At 42.2% G+C, this 20,063-nt stretch overlaps 1 protein-coding gene across 1 annotated transcript in view; it reads left to right on the top strand.

The window, feature by feature from the left end:
• Positions 1-17,756, top strand: part of zranb3 (zinc finger, RAN-binding domain containing 3) — a 58,305-nt gene extending 40,549 nt beyond the window's left edge. The window contains 8 exon segments of the mRNA XM_070438848.1: positions 2,331-2,542; positions 4,020-4,071; positions 4,074-4,183; positions 5,717-5,881; positions 5,883-6,096; positions 6,145-6,173; positions 6,175-6,229; positions 17,350-17,756. Of these exon segments, the coding sequence (XP_070294949.1) occupies positions 2,331-2,542; positions 4,020-4,071; positions 4,074-4,183; positions 5,717-5,881; positions 5,883-6,096; positions 6,145-6,173; positions 6,175-6,229; positions 17,350-17,756 (1,244 nt within the window).
• The last annotated feature ends 2,307 nt before the right edge of the window (positions 17,757-20,063 follow it).

The following is a 20,063-nucleotide window of genomic DNA, read 5'->3' as shown; positions in this document are numbered from 1 at the left end:
CAGGCATGGTCCTTGTAGCGCAGCTTGGTAGACAGGTGGTGCTTCCTGTAGCTCAGTTGGTAGAGCAGGTCCTCTTAGCTCAGTTGGTAGAGCATGGCCTCTGTAGCTCAGTTGGTAGAGCGACCAGTGGGGCGCCGCTCCTGTAGCTCAGTTGGTAGAGCAGGGCCTCTCTGTAGCTCAGTTGGTAGAGCAGGGCCCTCCTGTAGCCTGCAGTTGTTGGTAGAGCATCGGCTTCCTGTAGCTCAGTTGGTAGAGCAGGGCGCTCCTGTAGCTCAGTTGGTAGAGCATGGCTCCTCTGTAACGTCTCGTAATGGTAGGAGCAGGTGTCCCTGTAGCTCAGTTGGTAGAGCAGGGCGTCCTGTAGCTCAGGTTGGTAGGAGCATGGTCCTCTGTAGCTCAGTTGGTGAGAAGCGGGTGCGTCCAGTGAGCATAGATGGCCTAGAGCAGGGTGCTGTCCTGTAGCTCAGTTGGTAGAGCAGTGGTGCTCCTGTAGTCATCAGTGTTAGAGCATGGTCCTCTGTAGCTCAGTTGGTAGAGCATGGTCCTCTGTAGCTCAGTTGGTAGAGCATGGCGCTTGTAAAGCCAGGGTGGTGGTTCCATTCCCGGGGACCACCCATATGTCAAATTAATGCATGACTGTGAGATAAAAGCATAGGTGATATTATAATATTACAGTTGAAGTCGGAAGTTTACATACACCTTAGCCAAATACATTAAACTCAGTTTTTCACAATTCCTGATGTTTAATCCTAGTAAAAATTCCCTGTCTTATGTCAGTTAAGGATCACCACTTATTTTAAGAATATGAAATGTCAGAATATAGTAAGTAAGATATATTATTCAGCTTTTATTTATTTCATCACATTCCCAGTGGTCAGAAGTTTACATACACTCAATTAGTATTTGGAAGCATTGCCTTTAAATTGTTTGACTTGGGTCAAATGCTTCAGGTAGCCTTCCACAAGCTTCCCACAATAAGTTGTGGTGAATTTTGGCCCCATTCCTCCTGACAGAGCTGGTGTAACTGAGTCAGGTTTGTAGGCCTCCTTGCTCGCACAAGCTTTTTTAGTTCTGCCCACAAATTGTCTATTGGATTGAGTCAGGGCTTTGTGATGGCCACTCCAATACCTTGACTTTGTTGTCCTTAAGCCATTTTGCCAAAACTTTGGAAGTATGCTTGGGGTCATTGTCGGCATCGTTTGGAAGACCCATTTGCAACCAAGCTTTAACTTCCTGACTCATGTCTGGAGATGTTACTTCAATATATCCACATCATTTTCCTTCTCATGATGCCATCAATTTTGTGAAGTGCATGAGTCCTTCCTGCAGCAAAGCACCCCCACAACATGATGCTGCCACCCCCGTGCTTCACGGTTGGGATGGTGTTCTTCGGCTTGCAAGCTTCCCCCTTTTTCCTCCAAACATAACGATGCTCATTATGGCCAAACAGTTCTATTTTTGTTTCATCAGACCAGAGGACATTTCTCCAAAAAGTACGATCTTTGTCCCCCATGTGCAGTTGCAAACTGTAGTCTGGCTTTTCTATGGCGGTTTTGGAGCAGTGGCTTCTTCCTTGCTGAGTGGCCTTTCAGGTTTTGTCGATATAGGACTCATTTTACTGTGGAAATAGATACTTTTGTACCTGTTTCCTCCAGCATCTTCACAAGGTCCTTTGCTGCTGTTCTGGAATTGATTTGCACTTTTCACACCAAAGTACGTTCATCTCTAGGAGACAGAATGTACTATTGTTTGTACAGATGAACGTGTTACCTTCAGGTCTTTGCTGATTTCTTTAGATTTTCCCATGATGTCAAGCAAAGAGGCACAGAGTTTGAAGGTAGGCCTTGAAATACATTCACAGGTACACCTCCAATTGACTCAAATTATATCAATTACATTTACATTTACATTTAAGTCATTTAGCCTATCAGAAGCTTCTAAAGCCATGACATTTTCTGGAATTTTCCAAGCTGTTTAAAGGCACAGTCAGCTTAGTGTATGTACACTTCTGACCCACTGGAATTGTGATACAGTGAACTATAAGTGAAATAGTCTGTCTGTAAACAATTGTAAGAAAGATTACTTGTGTCATGCACAAAGTAGATGTCCTAACTGACTTGCTAAAACTATAGTTTGTTAACAAGAAATTTGTGGAGTGATTGAAAAACTAGTTTTAATGACTCCAACCTAAGTGTATGTAAACTTCCGACTTCAACTGTATATGTACTATCCTGCTAGCATACAGTCACTGCTCAGCCTGTTCCCGTACTTTTCACCCGCCTCGCTCTGCTTTCTCCGCCTGTCTGCTTCCGGTGAGTTCTTCCCTTAAGTGAGTGTGTCCTGTGTGTTCTGTGGTGTCCAGGGCCTGACGTTCACAGCGGCCACTCACGTGGTGTTTGCTGAGCTGTACTGGAACCCTGGCCATGTGAAGCAGGCTGAGGACCGGGCGCACCGCATCGGACAGACCGCCTCCGTCCACGTGCACTACCTCATCGCCAAGGGAACCTTTGACACCGTCATGTGGGGCATGCTCAACAGGAAGGTGTGTGTGCGTGCATGTGTGTTTTAACTGGAAGATGGGTACTTTTCATAGAAATACAGTACCAGTCAAAAGTTGACACACCTACTTATCCATGCGCTATGATGAAACTGGCTCTCAAGAGGATCACCACAGGAAAGGAAGGCTGCTGCAGAGGATAAATTCATTAGAGAACTGCACATCCGATTGCAGCCCAAATAAATGCTTCACAGAGTTCAAGTAACAGACACATCTCAACATCAACTGTTCAGAGGACAGAATCAGGCCTTTATGGTTGAATTGCTGCAAAGAAACCACTACTAAAGGACACCAATAAGAAGAAGAGACTTGCTTGGGCCAAGAAACATGAGCAATGAACATGACCGGTGAAGCATGGAGGAGGTGGTGTGATGGGGCTTTGCTGGTGATACTGTCAGTGATTCATTTAGAATTCAAAGCACACTTAACCAGCATGGCTACCACAGCATTCTGCAGCGATACGCCATCCCATCTGGTTTGRGCTTAGTGGGACTATCATTTGTTTTTCAACAGGACAATGACCCAACAGTGCTATTTGACCAAGGAGAGTGATGGAGAGCTGCATCAGATGACCTGGCCTCCACAATCACCCGACCTCAACCCAATTGAGATGGTTTGGGATGAGTTGGACCGCAGAGTGAAGGAAAAGCAGCCCAAGTGCTCAGCATATATGTGGAACTCCTTCAAGACTGTTGGAAAAGCATTCCTCATGAAGCTGGTTGAGAGAATGCCAAGAGTGTGCAAAGCTGTCATCAAGGCAAAGGGTGGCTACTTTGAAGAATCTAAAATATATGTTGATTTGTTTAACACTTTTTTGGTTACTACATGATTCCATATGTGTTATTTCATAGTTTTGATGTTTTCACTGTTATTCTACAATGTAGAAAATAGTTAAAATACAGAAAAACCTTGTAATGAGTAGGTGTGTCCAAACTTTTGACTGGTACTGTAGATTTACTTAAAGGGACAGCACAAAGCCCCCGAGACCACCTTGTCATTTTGACTGGAACACAATGGGTTGAATGGCGGGTACACTCAATATATCTGTAATTCTATGGGGTACTAATATCCACTGCAGGACCACCGTTTCCAATGAACTGGATTTGAATCAAGAAAATGACTGCCTTCCTTCTTTAGAAAAACACTTTTAAAGACCATTACAGAAGTATCAGAGTGAGGTTGTTGACCTTGGTGTTTATTTGTTGTTTATTGACCTTGTTGTTAATTATGCTGCAAAGAACAGAGCAGTTTATGGTCACGTTCATTAGTGCACATTGTAGCAAAACAAGTTTTTTTTATTGACAAGTCCTGATTGCGCCTCCCTGATTTAGTCAATTTTCTGCCATTAAGTGTTTAAAAGGAAAATGCTTCTTGAAAGTCCAAAACATTTAATTTTTGAGTGGAGTTTCTTTGTACGTGTTGTTCTGATAGGAGACTGTGTGTGTGTCTGTGTTGTTGACAGGAAACGGTAACGGGCAGTACTCTGAACGGTAAGAAGGAGTACTTAAAGGCAGAGTTGGGGATAAGGACAAATGGGACTTCCTGAATTTCGCCGAGGCATGGACACCAAGCGAGACGACCCTGGCAGCGGTTGAGAATGACAAAGATCCTGTGTTCTTTAACCATGTGAGTCACTGGTCTAGTGATCTGGGTTCTTTAACCATGTGAGTCCTGGTCTAGTGATCTGGGTTATTTAACCATGTGAGGCACTGGTCTAGTGATCTGGGTTATTTAACCATGTGAGTCACTGGTCTAGTATCTGGTTATTAACCATGTGAGGCACTGGTCTAGTATCTGGGTTATTTAACCATGTGAGGCACTGGTCTAGTGATCTGGGTTCTTAACCATGTGAGTCACTGGTCTAGTGACTGTGTTCTTACATGGGCACTGCTAGTGATCTGGTCTTTAAACCATGGAGCACTGGTCTAGTGATCTGGGTTCTTTAACCATGTGAGGCACTGGTCAGTGATCTGGTTCTTTAACATGTGAGGCACTGGTTAGGACGTTCTTTAACCATGTGAGGCACTGGTCTAGTGTCTGGTCTTTAACCATGTGAGGCACTGGTCTAGTGATCTGGGTTCTTTAACCATGTAGGCACTGGTCTAGTGATCTGGTTTTTAACCATGTGAGGCATGCGTCTATGACTGGACAGTACATGTCGATGTTATTTAACCATGTGAGGCACTGGTCTAGTGATCTGGGTTATTTAACCATGTGAGGCACTGTCTACTGGTCTTTAACGTAGACTGGCTAGTGATCTGGGTTCTTTAACCATGTGAGGCACTGGTCTAGTGATCTGGTTATTTAACCATGTGAGGCACTGTCTAGCGATCTGGTTTTAACCATGTGATCATGGTCTAGTATCTGGGTTTAACCATGTGAGCACTGTCTAGTGATCTGGTTTTTAACCATGTGAGGCACTGTCTAGGATCTGGGTTCTTTAACCATGTGAGGCACTGTCTTGATCTGGGTTCTTTAACCATGTGAGGCACTGGTCTAGTGATGGGTCTTTAACCATGTGAGCATGGTCTAGTGATCTGGTTATTTAACATGTAGGCACTGGTCTAGTGATCTGGGTTATTAACCAGTGAGGCACTGGTCTAGTGATCTGGGTTATTTAACCATGTGAGGCACTGGTCTAGTGATCTGGGTTTTAACCATGTGAGGCACTGGTCTAGTGATCTGGGTTATTTACCATGTGAGGCACTGGTTATGTCAGAGAATACGTGCTTTACACAGATCAGATGAATAACGTGCTTTACAACAGATCAGATGAATGACGTGCTTTACAACAGATCAGATGAATGACGTGCTTTACAACAGATCAGATGAATGACGTGCTTTACAACAGATCAGATGAATGACGGCTTTACACAGATCAGATGAATGACGTGCTTACAACAGATCAGATGAATGACGTGCTTTACAACAGATCAGATGAATGACGTGCTTTACAACAGATAGATGAATGACAGTGCTTTACACAGATCAGATGAATGACGTGCTTTACAACAGATTCAGATGAATGACGTGCTTTACAACAGATCAGAATGAATGACGTGCTTTACAACAGATCAGATGAATGACGTGCTTTACAACAGATCAGATGAATGACGTACTTTACAACAGTCTTACCGTGACTCTATCCCTCCTCTGCAGTTTGAGAAGGACAAACAGCACGACATTCGTTCGTTCTTCTCTCCGGACGCTGGTAAAGAGAAGAAGAGGAAGAGAACAGAGGGTGAGGTTTGCCTATCCCCCGTTACCCCCTCAGAGAAGGAGGGTTCTATAGATGTGGAAAACCCAGAGAACGACAAGAAGAAAAACTTCAACTCAAGATCCCCCTGACCTCCAGGACCTAGACTTCTCTCCCCAGGTGAAGAGGCTGCGGCTGCCCACCCCCAGCGCTACCCACAGCCCCAGGTCTCGTCTTGGGGGGAAGAGGAGGTCCTCCATGGGGGGAGAGACACCAGCAGCAGCCCCCTGGCCTCTTTGTTTACCCCCCGTCGGCTCTCTGATAAAGGGACCCCGAAACCAAGGCTGACCCAGACCAGGACCACCAGATCAGGGGAAGGGAGATGAGTGGAGTTGTGGGGCCTGTACTTACTCCAACAGCATCCTGCCCTCCTTACTGTGAGCTGTGTGAGTCCCCACTCCACAGGCCCAGCACTGGTGAGTGTCACACACACACACACACAACACAACACACACACACACACACACACACACACACACACACACACACACACGTTGGCAGGCGTAACGTACACCAAGTCAGAAATAGACCAGCGTGACAACGTGTCTCTGCTAGATGACAAAGAGGAGAAGAGGACGCACACAACACACTCACCTGACTGTCAAGTGACGAGAACAGTACAAGGCCTGCTCTCGTTGTGCCGCGTGTCTCAAAGTTTACAAAAGTAAAGTTGATGGGCTGGGTGAAGTTAAAGTTTCCCCAAGAGCACTCTGGCTGGACTATCTTAATAAGACTGGAGAAGGAAGGTAACTGTCTCTCCTCAAACACAGACACCTCCTGTTCAGTTGGCAGTACCGGGGGAAAGTGGAGGGCGTAAAGAGGGGTGAGGAGGGTTGAGATCAGTCTTTAAAGGAATACCTTTCTTCTATCATCACGACCAGAGCGGCACAGGGAATTCACACAGCAGCATCCCTCCTGTCTGTCTCTCAGTAATAATAACCCAGAAAAACCCTGCTACTGCCTGGGTGCTGCTTCAGGCTGGGTTGCTGCTCTGTAGCTGGTTGCTGCTGTAAAGGCTGGGTTGCTGCTCTGTAAGGCTGGGTTGCACCTGCTCTGTAAAGCTGGGTTGCTGCTCTGTAAGCCGGTGCTGCTCTGGTAAGTGCGGTTTGCTTGCTTGCGCACTTCTGTTAAAGCGTGCCGGTTGCTAGCGTGCTCAGTGTTGCTGTCTGAAGATTACTGCCTATCTCAGCCTACATGCGATGCATTTCATGTATAAGCTGGTGTTTGTGACAGAATCCATCAAATGCACATGTGAGATTTTTGTCCCAAGCTGCTACTGTAAGGGTCACATTAGATAGCTGTGAGGTTCATTTAGAGCTGGTAGAGATTCACAAAGCGCTACGTAAGTGTAGAGCAGAGAGTCCATGTGTCCAACACCAGACTCTACGATCCGCTTGCTTCACCTTATCGATCCTCCACCTGACAGTGATAACAGAATGCAGATCATTTGACATCACCTTTTGTGTGGAAATAAACGTCACTCTTCATGTGCAGTTTTGTCACACAACACTGCCACAAGTTCTTGAGGACGTGCGGCATTTGCGTGCTGACTGCAGGAATTTCCACCAGAGCTGTTGCCAGAGAGTTAATGTTCATTTTCAACCAGAAGCTGGCTCCAACGAAGTTTTAGAGAATTTGGCAATACGTCCAAGGGCTCAGAACGCAGACCATGTGCTACCAACCAGCCAGGACTCTACATCCGGCTTCTTCACCTGCGGATCGCTGAGACCAGCCTCCTGACAGCTGATGAAAGAGCACTTTTCTTTCTGTAAAACCTTTTTGGCAAACTCATTCTGATGGCTGGCCGGTCCTCAGTGGGTGGCCCATGGCGACCTTGCCCAGTCATGTAAATCCATAATTAGGGCCTAATGAATTATTTATGACTGATTTCTTATATGACTTTAACTCAGTAAAATGTTGATTGTTGCATTAACATTGTGTTCAGTTAGTTATCAGGTAGAACAGAAATGCAGCAGTACTCAGGACCTCCAGGTGAGATCTGAATAGCGCTGGTGTAGGGATGTTATCACAGGTCACTAGACACTTGTCTCAATCATAGAAATAGGATCACTAGAACATACATTGTACTTCTATGCTAGACTAGCTCGATCATCAAGGACTGTTCAAACACACCATTACAATTGTGTTTTTTTTGGTCACAAAACACACACACACACACACACACACACACACACACACACAATCCGTTAACAAAATCTGCTCCATTTCATGCTTGACTGAGGTGTGTAGTGTTTGATATCTAATCAGCAAACAAACACAGTTCTCTGTTATGGTACTGCTGGCACCACAGGCAGCATGTTAGAAGGGGAATTTACCAGCCGTCAGATCTGTAATGACAACCGAGGCAGAACAACAACTCTGATGGTATTAAGACTTCACATCTCTCAAAACATGACACTGTAATCACTGTAACCAAACAGGAAATGCAGAGAGAAAACACTACTATATCACAGCATTATAAATAGCATATTGCATTCATCGGACTTTTGACAAAGATACTTTTTTAGAATCGTCAGGAGATGTCTTGTTGCAGGCAGCAGTCTAGTCTGAGGAGAATGTCTTGTTTGGCAGGCAGCAGTCTAGTCTGAGGAGAATGTCTTGTTTGGCAGGCAGCGGTCTAGTCTGAGGAGAATGCCTGTTGGCAGGCAGCGTCTAGTCTGAGGAGAATGTCTGTTTGGCAGCAGCAGTCTAGTCTGAGGAGAATGTCTTGTTTGCAGGCAGCAGTCTAGTCTGAGAGAATGTCTTGTTTGGCAGGCAGCAGTCTAGTCTGAGGAGAATGTCTTGTTTGTCAGGGCAGCAGTCTAGTCTGAGGAGAATGTCTTGTTTGGCAGGCAGCAGTCTAGTCTGAGGAGAATGTCTTGTTTGTCAGGCAGCAGTCTAGTATGAGGAGAATGTCTTGTTTGGCAGGCAGCAGTCTAGTCTGAGGAGAATGTCTTGTTTGCAGGCAGCAGTCTAGTCTGAGGAGAATGTCTTGTTTGGCAGGCAGCAGTCTAGTCTGAGGAGAATGTCTGTTTGGCAGGCAGCAGTCTAGTCTGAGGAGAATGTCTTGTTTGCAGGCAGCAGTCTAGTATGAGGAGAATGTCTTGTTTGGCAGGCAGCAGTCTAGTATGAGGAGAATGTCTTGTTTGGCAGGCAGCAGTCTAGTCTGAGGAGAATGTCCTGTTTGGCAGGCAGCAGTCTAGTCTGAGGAGAATGTCTTGTTTGGCAGGTCAGCAGTCTAGTCTGAGGAGAATGTCTTGTTTGGCAGGCAGCAGTCTAGTCTGAGGAATGTCTGTTTGTCAGGGCAGCAGTCTAGTTGAGAGATGGTTGCAGCAAGTTAGTATAGCGAAATTTGTTTTGAGCGCTAGCAGCGAGATCCTGGCACAGTCTGGAGCTGGAAGTCTTTTTGTGAGGCAGCAGTCTAGTCTGAGGAGAATGCTCTTGTTTGCAGGAGCAGTCTCAGTCTGAGGAGAATGAGCTGCAGCCTCTTGTCCCTCAGCTCGTTAGTTGTAGGGGCTCGGCGTCGGGCGCTGGAAATTCAGGTGACATTTGAGAAAATCTATAAGAGGATGGCCTTTCAGAAACAAACCTTACAATGGAAACACTATCGAATTAGTCTTCTTAGTTCCAGTTCTTCACGTCCACAACAAAAACAAAACACGTTCAGGTGTGCACCAATTTTATCAAGGGGACAGAATTGCCACAGATTGAAATTTTAGGTAGAATCATTACATATTGATGGCCCGTATCCTGCTCATTTTCAAATCTATCAGCAGCATTGTATTAGTTTTCACCATGTGTTACCAAGTCACAAAATATTCACACTGTCTGAGCAGAATGACAAGAATCTGTTCTCTCAAACAAGCCAGCTGCTCACATTTGAATTCACTGCATTATTTTAGTGACTGGTTGAATGGCATTCTTTCTCGCTCCTCTAAAGTTCCTCTAACTACTTACTTAATCTTGGTCTATGTACTTTCACTGAGCCACAACTGTAAAACTAATCTGTGTTAGTTGTACCATGTTTTCTACACTGGATACGGGAACCGTTAGGCTAACATTTTCATCTATAACAGAACCTGTTGTGTTTTCTACACTGATAGGAACCGTTAGGCTACATGTTCATCTATAAAGAAACCTGTTGTGTTTTCTACACTGAATAGGGACCGTTAGGCTACAGGTTCATCGTATAAAGAACCTGTTGTGTTTTCTACACTTGATAGCGAACCGTGTAGGCTAACATGTTCATCTATAAAGAACCTGTTGGTGTTTTCTATCTACACTGATAGGACCGTTAGGCTTACATGTACATCTATAAGAACCTGTTGTGTTTTCTACACTGATTAGGAACCGTTAGGCTTACATGTAATCTATAAGGAACCTGTTGTGTTTTCTAACTGATAGGAACGTTAGGCTAACCAGCTTTCACTATAATAGAACCTGGTTTGTGTTTTTCTACACTGATAAGGAACCGTAGGCTCACATGTACATTCTATAAGGAAACCTGTTTGTGTTTTCTACACTGATAGGAAACCGTTTAGCTTACATGTTTCATCTATAAAGACTCTGTTGTGTTTTCTACACTGATAGTGAACCGTTATGCGGCTACATGTTCATCTAGATAATGGAACATGGTTAATGGAGTTGGTGTTTCGTAATCTTAGAGGAGGGAGATTACCGATCTAGGCACGTGATCTATAAAGAACCTTGTTGTGGTTTTCTACCATGACTGTAGAACCGTTAGGCTACATGCGTCAATCTATAAAGAACCTGGTTGTGTTTCTACACTGAGTAGGAGAACCGGTTAGGCTACATGTTCCATTCTATAAAGAACTCTGTTGTGTTTTCTACACTGATGGAACCGTTAGGCTACATGTTCATCTATAAAGAACTCTGTTGTGTTTTCTAACGATAGGAAACCGGTTAGGCTCACATGTCATCTATAAAGAACCTGTTTGTGTTTCTACCTGCATAGGAACCCGTGGTTAGGTTACATGTACATCTATAGGAAAACTGTTGTGTTTTCTACACTGATTAGGAACCGTAGTTATCATGTACATGCTATTAAAGGAACCTGTTGTGTTTTCTACACTGATAGGAACACGTTAGGCACATGACATCTATAAGGAAACCTGTTGTGTTTCTACCACTGATAGGAAACGTTAGGCTACATGTTACATCTATAAAGACACCTGTGTGTGTTTTTCTACACTGCATAGGAACCGTTAGGCACAATGTCATCTATAAAGAACCTGTTGTGTTTTCTACACTGATAGGAACCGTTTTAGGATCTGTTCACATAACTTGTGTTTTCTATCACTGATCGGAACTAGCAAATTCATCTGATAAACCTGTGTGTTTTCTACACTGATAGGAACCAGTTAGGCTTACATGTTCATCTATAAGAACCTTTGTGTTTTCTTACACTGATAGGAAACCGTTAGGTTACATGTTTCATCTATAAAGAACCTGTTGTGTTTTCTACACTGATAGGAACCGTTGGCTACATGGTTCATCTATAAGAACTGTTGTGTTTTCTACACTGATAGGAACCGTTGCGCTACATGCTTCATCTATAAAGAACCTGTTGTGTTTTCTACCACTGATAGGAATCCGTTAGGTACATTGTACATCTATAAAGAACCTGTTTGTGTTTTCTACAACTGATAGGAACCGTTAGGCTACGATGTTATCTATAAAGAACCTGTGTGTTTTCTACACTGATAGAACACGTTAGGTTACATGTTCATCTATAAAGAACCTGTTGTGTTTTCTACCACTGATAGGACCGTTAGCTACATGTTCATCTATAAAGAACCTTTGTGTTTTCTACACTGATAGGAAACCGTTAGGTTACTGTTCATCTATAAAGAACCTGTTGTGTTTTTCTACACTAGAAACCGTTACGGTTACATGTTCATCATATAAAGAAACCTGTTGTGTTTTCTACCAAACTGATAGGAAAACCGTTAGGGCTACATGACATCTATAAGGAACCTGTTTTGTGTTTTTCTACACTATAGGAAACCGTTAGGCTCCATGTACATCTCTAAGAACCTGTTGTGTTTTCTAGCACTGATAAGGAACGTTAGGCTACATGTGTCACTCTATAAAGACTCTGTTGTGTTTTCTAGCACTGATAGGACCGTTAGGCTCCATGTTCATGCTATAAAGAACACTGTTGTGTGGTTTCTAGCACTGATAGGAACGTAGGCTACATGGTTCATCTATAAAGAACCTCTGTGTGTTTTCTACACTGATAAGGAACCGTTAGGCTACATGTTCATCTATAAAGAACCTGTTGTGTTTTCTAGCATGATAGGAACCGTTTAGGCTAACATGTACATCTATAAAGAAACTCTGTTGTGTTTTTTACACTGATAGAACCGTGTAGGCTACATGTTCCATCTATAAAGAACTTTTGTGTTTTCTACACTTGATAGCAAGCCGTTTAGGCTACATGTTCATCTATAAAGAACCGTTGTGTTTTCTACACTGATAGGAACCGTTAGGGCTACATGCTTCATCTTATGAAAGAACGTGTTGTTGTTTTCTACACTGATATAGAACCGTTAGGTTAACTGTTCATCTATAAAGAACCCTGGTGTGTTTTCTACACTGATAGGAACCGTTAGCTACATGTTCATCTATAAAGAACCTGTTGTGTTTCTACACTAAGGAACGCGTTAGGCTAAATGTTCATCATATAAGAACCTGTTGTGTTTTCTCACTGATAGACCGTTAGGCTACATGTTCATCTATAAAGAACCCTGTTGTGTTTTCTACACTATATTGAACGTTAGTGTTATGTGTTACATGTCTCTATAAAGAACCATGTTGTGTTTTCTTACACTGATAGGAACGTTAGGCTACAGTTCATTCTATAAAGAACCTGTTGTGTTTTCTACACTGATAGGAACCGTTAGGTACATGTTTCTAGCTATAAAGAACCTGTTGTGTTTTTCTACCCACTGATAGGAACCGTTAGCGTTAGCATGTTACATCTATAAAGAACCGTGTTGTGTTTTCTAACTGATTAGGAAACCGTTAGGCTTACATGTTCATCTATAAAGAACCTGTTGTGTTTTCTACACTGATAGGAACCGTTAGGTTACATGATGTCATTTCTATAAAAACCTGTTTGTGTTTTCTACACTGATAGGAACCGGTTAGCGTCAATGTTCATCATAAAGAACCTGTTGTGTTCTTCTACATGATAGGAACCGTTAGGTTACATGTTCATCTATAAAGACCTGTTGTGTTTTCTACACTGATAGGAACCGTTAAGGATACATGTTCATCTATAAAGAAACCTGTTGTGTTTTCTACACTGGACTAGGAACCCGTAGCTACATGTTCAATCTATAAAGAACCTGTTGTGTGTTTCATCACTAGGAACCGTTAGCCGCTACATGTTCAATCTATAAAGGAACCTGTTGTGTTTTTTCTACACTAGGAACCGTAGGGGCTACATGTTCATCTTATAAAGAACCTGTTGTGTTTCTACACTGATAGAACCGTTAGGCTACATGTTCATTATAAAGAACCTGTTGTGTTTTCTACACTGATAGGAAACCGTTAGGCTACATGTAATCTATAAAGAACCTGTTGTGTTTTCTACACTGATAGGAACCGGGAGGCTACATGTTCATACTATAAAGAACCTGTTGTGGTTTTCTACACTAGGAACCGTTAGGCTACATTGTTCATCTATAAAGAACCTGGTGTGTTTCTACACTGTACGGAACCGTTAGGCCTACATGTTCATCTATAAAGAACCTGGGGGTGTGTGTTTCTACAACTGATAAGGAACCGTTAGGCTACATGTTTCATCTATAAAGAACCTGTTGTGTTTTTCTACACTGATAGGAACCGTTAGGTTCATGTTTCATTATAAAGAACACTGTTGTGTTTTCTACACTAGACACCGTTAGGCTACATGTTCATCTATATAAGAACCTGTTGTGTTTTCTACACTACGGAACCGTTTGGCTACATGTTCATCTATAAAGAAACCTGTTGGGTTTTCTACGACTAGGAACCGTTAGGTTACATGTTCATCTATAAGGAAACCCTGTTGTTTTTCTACACCTGATAGGAACCGTTAGGCTACATGTTTCATCTATAAAAACCTTGTTTGTGTTTTTCTAACACTGATAGGAACGTTGGCTAACATGTTCATCTATAAAGAACTGTTGGTTTTCCTACACTGAATACGGAACCGGTTAGGCTACATGTTCATCTATAAAGAACCTGTTGTGTTTTCTACATGATAGAACCGTTAGTTACATGTTCATCTATTAAAGAACCTGTTGTTGTTTTCTACACTGAAGGACCGTTTAGGCTACATGTTCATTATAAAGAACTGTTGTGTTTCTACACTGATAGGAACGTTAGGTTTACATGTTCATCTATAAAGAACCTGTTGTGTTTTTTACACTGATAGGAAACGTTAGGTTACATGTTCATCTATAAAAACCTGTTGTGTTTTCTACACTGATAGAACCGTTAGGCTACATGTTCATCTATAAAGAACCTGTTGTGTTTTCTACACTGATAGGAACCGTTAGGTTACATGTTCATCTATAAGAACACTGTTGTGTTTTCTACACTGATAGAACCGTTAGGCTACATGTTCATCTATAAAGAACCTGTTGTGTTTTCTACACTGATAGGAACCGTTAGCTACATGTTCATCTATAAGAACCTGTTGTGTTTTCTCTACACTAGGAACCGTTAGGCTACATGTTCATCTATAAAGAACCTGTTGTGTTTTTCTACACTGATAGGAAACCGTTAGGGCTACATGTCATTCTATAAAGAACCTGTTGTGTTTTCTACACTGATAGAACCGTTAGGTTACATGTTTCATCTATAAAGAACCTGTTGTGTTTTCTACACTGATAGGAAACCGTTAGGTTACATGTTCATCTATAAAAGAACCTGTTGTGTTTTCTACACTAGGAACCGTTAGGCTACATGTTCATCTATAAAGAACCTGTTGTGTTTTCTACACTGATAGGAACGTTGGTTACATGGTTCATCTATAAAGAACCTGTTGTGTTTCTACACTGATAGGAACCTTTAGGCTACATGTTCATCTATAAAGAACCTGTTGTGTTTTCTACACGGGATAGGAACCGTTAAGCTACATGTTCATCTATAAAGAACCTGTTGTGTTTTCTACACTGATAGGAACCGTTAGGCTACATGTTCATCTATAAAGAACCTGTTGTGTTTTCTACACTGGATAGAACCGTTAGGCTTACATGTTCATCTATAAAGAACCTGTTGTGTTTTCTACACTAGAAACCGTTAGGCTACATGTTCATCTATAAAGAACCTGTTGTGTTTTCTACACTAGGAACCGTTAGGTACAATGTTCATCTATATAAAGAACCTGTTGTGTTTTCTACACTGATAGGAACCGGTTAGGCTACATGTACATCTATAAAGAACCTGTTGTGTTTTCTACACTAGGAAACCGTTAGGCTACATGTTCATCTATAAAAACCTGTTGTTGTTTCTACACTGATAGGAACCTTAGTTACATGTTCATCTATAAAGAACCTGTTTGTGTTTTTCTATCAACTGATAGGAACCGTTAGGTTACATGTTCATCTATAAAAACCTGTTGTGTTTTCTACACTAGAACCGTTAGGTCTACATGTTCATCTATAAAGAAACCTGTTGTGTTTTCTTACACTGATAGGAACCGTTAGGCTACATGTTCATATAAAGAACCTGTTGTGTTTTTCTACACTGATAGGAAACCGTTAGGTTACATGTTCATCTATTAAGAACCTGTGGTGTTTTCTACACTGATAGGAACCGTTAGGGCTACATGTTCATCTATAAAGAACCTGTGTGTTTTCTACACTGATAGGAACCGTTAGGCTTACATGTTCATCTATAAAGACCTGTTGTGTTTTTCTACACTGATAGGAACCGTTAGGTTACATGTTCATCTATAAAAGAAACCTGTTGTGTTTTCTAACATAGAACCGTTAGTTACATGTTCATCTATAAAGAACCTGTTGGTTTTCTAACACTGATAGGAACCGTTTAGGTTACATGTTCATCTATAAAAACACTGTTGTGTTTTTCTACACTGATAGGAACCGTTAGGCTACATGTTCATCTATAAAAAACCTGTTGTGTTTTCTACACTGAAAGGAACCGTTAGGTACATGTTCATCTATAAAGAACCTGTTGTGTTTTCTACACTGATAGGAACCGTTAGGCTACATGTTCATCTATAAAGAACCTGTTGTGTTTTCTACACTGATAGGAACCTTTAGGTTACATGTTTCATCTATAAAGAACCTGTTGTGTTTTCTACACTGATAGGAACCGTTAGGCTTACATGTTCATCTATAAAGAACCTGTTGTGTTTTCTACACTGATAGGAACCTTAGGCTACATGTTCATCTATAGAAACCTGTTGTGTTTTCTACACTGATAGGAAACCGTTAGGTTACATGTTCATCTATAAAGAACCTGTTGTGTTTCTACACTGGATAGGAACCGTAGGTTACATTGTACATCTATAAAGAACCTGTTGTGTTTTCTACACTGAATAGGAACATCTTAGGCTTACATGTTCATCTATAAAGAACCTGTTGTGTTTTCTACACTGATAGGAACACCGTTAGGTTAACATGTTCATCTATAAAGAACCCTGTTGTGTTTCTACACTGGATAGAACCGTTAGGTTACATTGTTCATCTATAAAGACCTGTTGTGTTTTCTTAACTGATAGGAAACCGTTAGGTTACATGTTTCATCTATAAAGAACCTCGTTGTGTTTTTCACCACTATTAGGAACCGTTTAGGTTACATGTTCAATCTATAAAGAACCTGTTGTGTTTTCTACACTGATTAGGAACCGTTAGGCTACATGTTCATGCTAATAAAGAAACCTGTTGTGTTTCTAGCACTGATAGGAACCGTTAGGTTACATGTTTCATACTATTAAGAATGGTTGTGTTTTTCTACACTGATAGAGGAACGTTAGTTACATGTTCATCTATAAAGAACACTGTTGTGTTTTCTACACTGATAGGAACCGTTAGGGTTACATGTTCATCTATAAGGGACCTGTTGTTGTTTTGCTACACTGATAGGGTAACCGTTAGGTTACATGTTCATCTATAGGAACCGGTTGTGTTTTCTACACTAGGAACCGTTAGGTTACATGTTCATTCGATAAGAAACCTGTGTGTTTTCTACACTGATAGGAACCGTTAGGTTACATGTACATCTATAAGCAACCTGTTGTGTTTTCTACACTGATAGTGAACCGTTAGGTTACATGTGCAAATCTATAAAGAACCTGTTGTGTTTTCTACACTATAGGAACCGTTAGGCTACATGATCAGCTTAAAGAACCTTGTTGTGTTTTCTACACTGATAGGAACCGTTAGGTACATGTTCATCTATAAAGAACCTGTTGTGTTTCTACACTGATAGAAAAACCGGTTAGGCTTACATGATTCATCTATAAAGAACCTGTGTTTTCTCTTTCCACCTCCAGCTCCAGACATCAATCTACAGGTTCACCTTGCTGTGTCCGCAGTCGCCAGTCCTGACCAGTCCGCCCCTAGAGAGAACACCCCTGGATTCCTCTCTGGGTTCGACAGCGAGCAGGAGGACCCCCCCTTGTTCTGGTCAAATCCTCTCCCGGGGACAACTGAACCACAGACAGACGGTCAAGCAGAGAGGGGCAGGAGGAGGAGAGACAGACAGACGGTCAACAGAAGGGCAGGAGGAGGAGAGGACATACAGACGGTCAACAGAAGAGCAGGAGGAGGAGAGCACAGACCAGACGGTCAACAGAGAGGGGCAGGAGGAGGCAGAGACATACAGACGGTCAACAGAGAGGGAGGAGAAGGCTCAAAGGCAAAACCAATCACCAGAGAGAACCAGTTCAGCCCCTCTTGAAGCACACTGATGGTAATCAACTTGAATTACGTCCCTTTCCGGCTACCCTCCTTTCCTCCTTCCCTCCTACATTTCTGGGATATTGTCTTGAATAGTCACCCATATGTTGTAAATGCTATGTATCACTGAGGTAGTCATCGATGCCGCCAGCTGCCTCCCTTCCGTTTGTGCGTGATTGGGTAAGGAGGTGTACATATATGATTAATTTAGTATTTATTATAGAAGGGGATGTTTCGTCTCTTCACAGCGATGCCTGATGGGATTGATAAACTGGCTCTGAACTATAGGTTTCATGAAATTGCTTTTATTTGTGATTTTGCATTTACTGCAAGTTTTTAATTGCATTTTAATTGCCCTCCGAAAAAACTCCATAAAAGAATGAGTCATATTATTCTGCCCCTCGTCTGTCTGTCTGTCTGTCAACTACATTGAATTAACCACCGCTCAACAGCACCAAACCAGCTCCAGACACCCCTTGCATGCTTTCACCCATCATCATAACACATCACTCACACATTCTGCATCCAAAAGAAATATGTCCAGAAAAAAAGAACTTGTTTTCTGTTATCTTGACCTTGTCTTGTCTTTCCCATTCGGGACTTTTCCTGAAGCTCATTTTAATGGCAGTTAATGGCCTTGTGTATGTCACTCACTTCTCTGTGGTGAGGTGCCCACTGGTGGCTGGTGTTCTATTCTAACATTCCTCAGTCTCAGGCGTTCATGTGGAACATCTTGCAGTGGACCAATATAAAACTGACCTATCGGTTCGAGTGGCTTAAGGAGAGCGAGAGAGAGACTCGGTGTACATAGCCTTGCTTTGAGGAAAGCCGCGTAGGACAAGAACCTGGCTCTCAAGAAGAATGACAGGCGTGTGCACACTCCGCCCAAAAATTAGGTGGAAACTGAGCTCGCACTTGCTAACCTCCTGCCCAATGTATGACCATATTAGAGACACATATTTCTCTACAGATATACACAGATCTACAAAGAATTTGAAAAACAAACCAATTTTGATAAACTCCCATATCTACTGGGTGAAATACCACAATGTGCAATAACAAACAGCAAAGATTTTGTAACATGTTGCACACAAGAAAAGTCACAGTGAAAACAAAAACACCCATTGTAAATACAACCCATTTTATGTTAATTTATTTGCCCTTTTGTACTTTTACTATTTGCACATTGTTACAACACTGCATATAGAACTAATAATATACAGTTTGAAATGTCTTTATTCCATTTTGGAACTTCTGTGAGTGAAATGTGTTTACTGTACATTTTTTATTGTTTTATTTAACTTCTTTGTTTATATCTACATTCACTTGCATTTGTACCAATGCGTTAACACTATGGTTTCCCATGGAGAATCAGGAAGAGGATTCTAGAAGACAGAAGCGGACATTAGATTCTTCGACCACAGGAACATTAGATTCTTCTCGGGACGACAGAAAGGCATTAGATTCTGGACCACAGGGAGGCATTAGATTCTGAACCACAGAAGGCATTAGATTCTAGACCACAGAGAAGCATTAGATTCTGGACCACAGAGGCATTAGATTCTAGACCACAGAGAAGCATTAGATTCTGGACCACAGAAGAGGCATTAGTTCTAGGACCACAGGAGGCATTAGATTCTAGACCACAGAGAGACATGAGATTCTGGACCACAGAGAGGGCATTAGATTCTAGACCACAGAGAAGCATTGATTCTGGACCACAGAGAAGCATTAGATTCTGGACCACAGAGAGGCATTAGACATTATGGACCACAGAAGTAAGCATTAGATTTGCGGACCACAGAGACCGGGCATTAGTTCAGACACAGAGAGCATTAGAGTCCTGGACCAACAGAGACAGCATTAGATTCTGGACCACACAGAGAACGCATTAGATGCTGCCGACCACAGAGAAGCATTAGATTCTAGACCTACAAGAGAGGCATTGAGATTCTAGACCACAGAGAGCTTAGATTCGGACCACAGAGAGGCAATTAGATTCTAGAACCACAGAGAACATTAGTTCTGAGACCCACAGAGAGGCATTATGATTAACTCGACCACAAAGAAGCAGTTAGATTCTTAGCTACCCAGCCAGATGAGGCATTAATTCTTGGACCACAAGACGTAGAGCAACAGCAACCGAATCCTACCTAGTACCACAGAGAAGCATTAGATTCTGACCACCAGAAAGCGACGTAGATGCACAAGACTTCTGACCACAGAGAGCATTAGATTCGTGTGTAGCCGACAGAAAGCATTAGATTCTGGACACAAGAGACGGGCAATATTCTCCTTCCTCTTGGGG

This window comes from Salvelinus sp. IW2-2015, unplaced genomic scaffold (assembly GCF_002910315.2).
Source record: "Salvelinus sp. IW2-2015 unplaced genomic scaffold, ASM291031v2 Un_scaffold1235, whole genome shotgun sequence".
Taxonomy (NCBI): Eukaryota; Metazoa; Chordata; class Actinopteri; order Salmoniformes; family Salmonidae; genus Salvelinus; species Salvelinus sp. IW2-2015.
The sequence above is the reverse complement of the archived record's forward strand: the minus strand, read 5'-3'. Positions and strand labels throughout refer to the sequence as shown.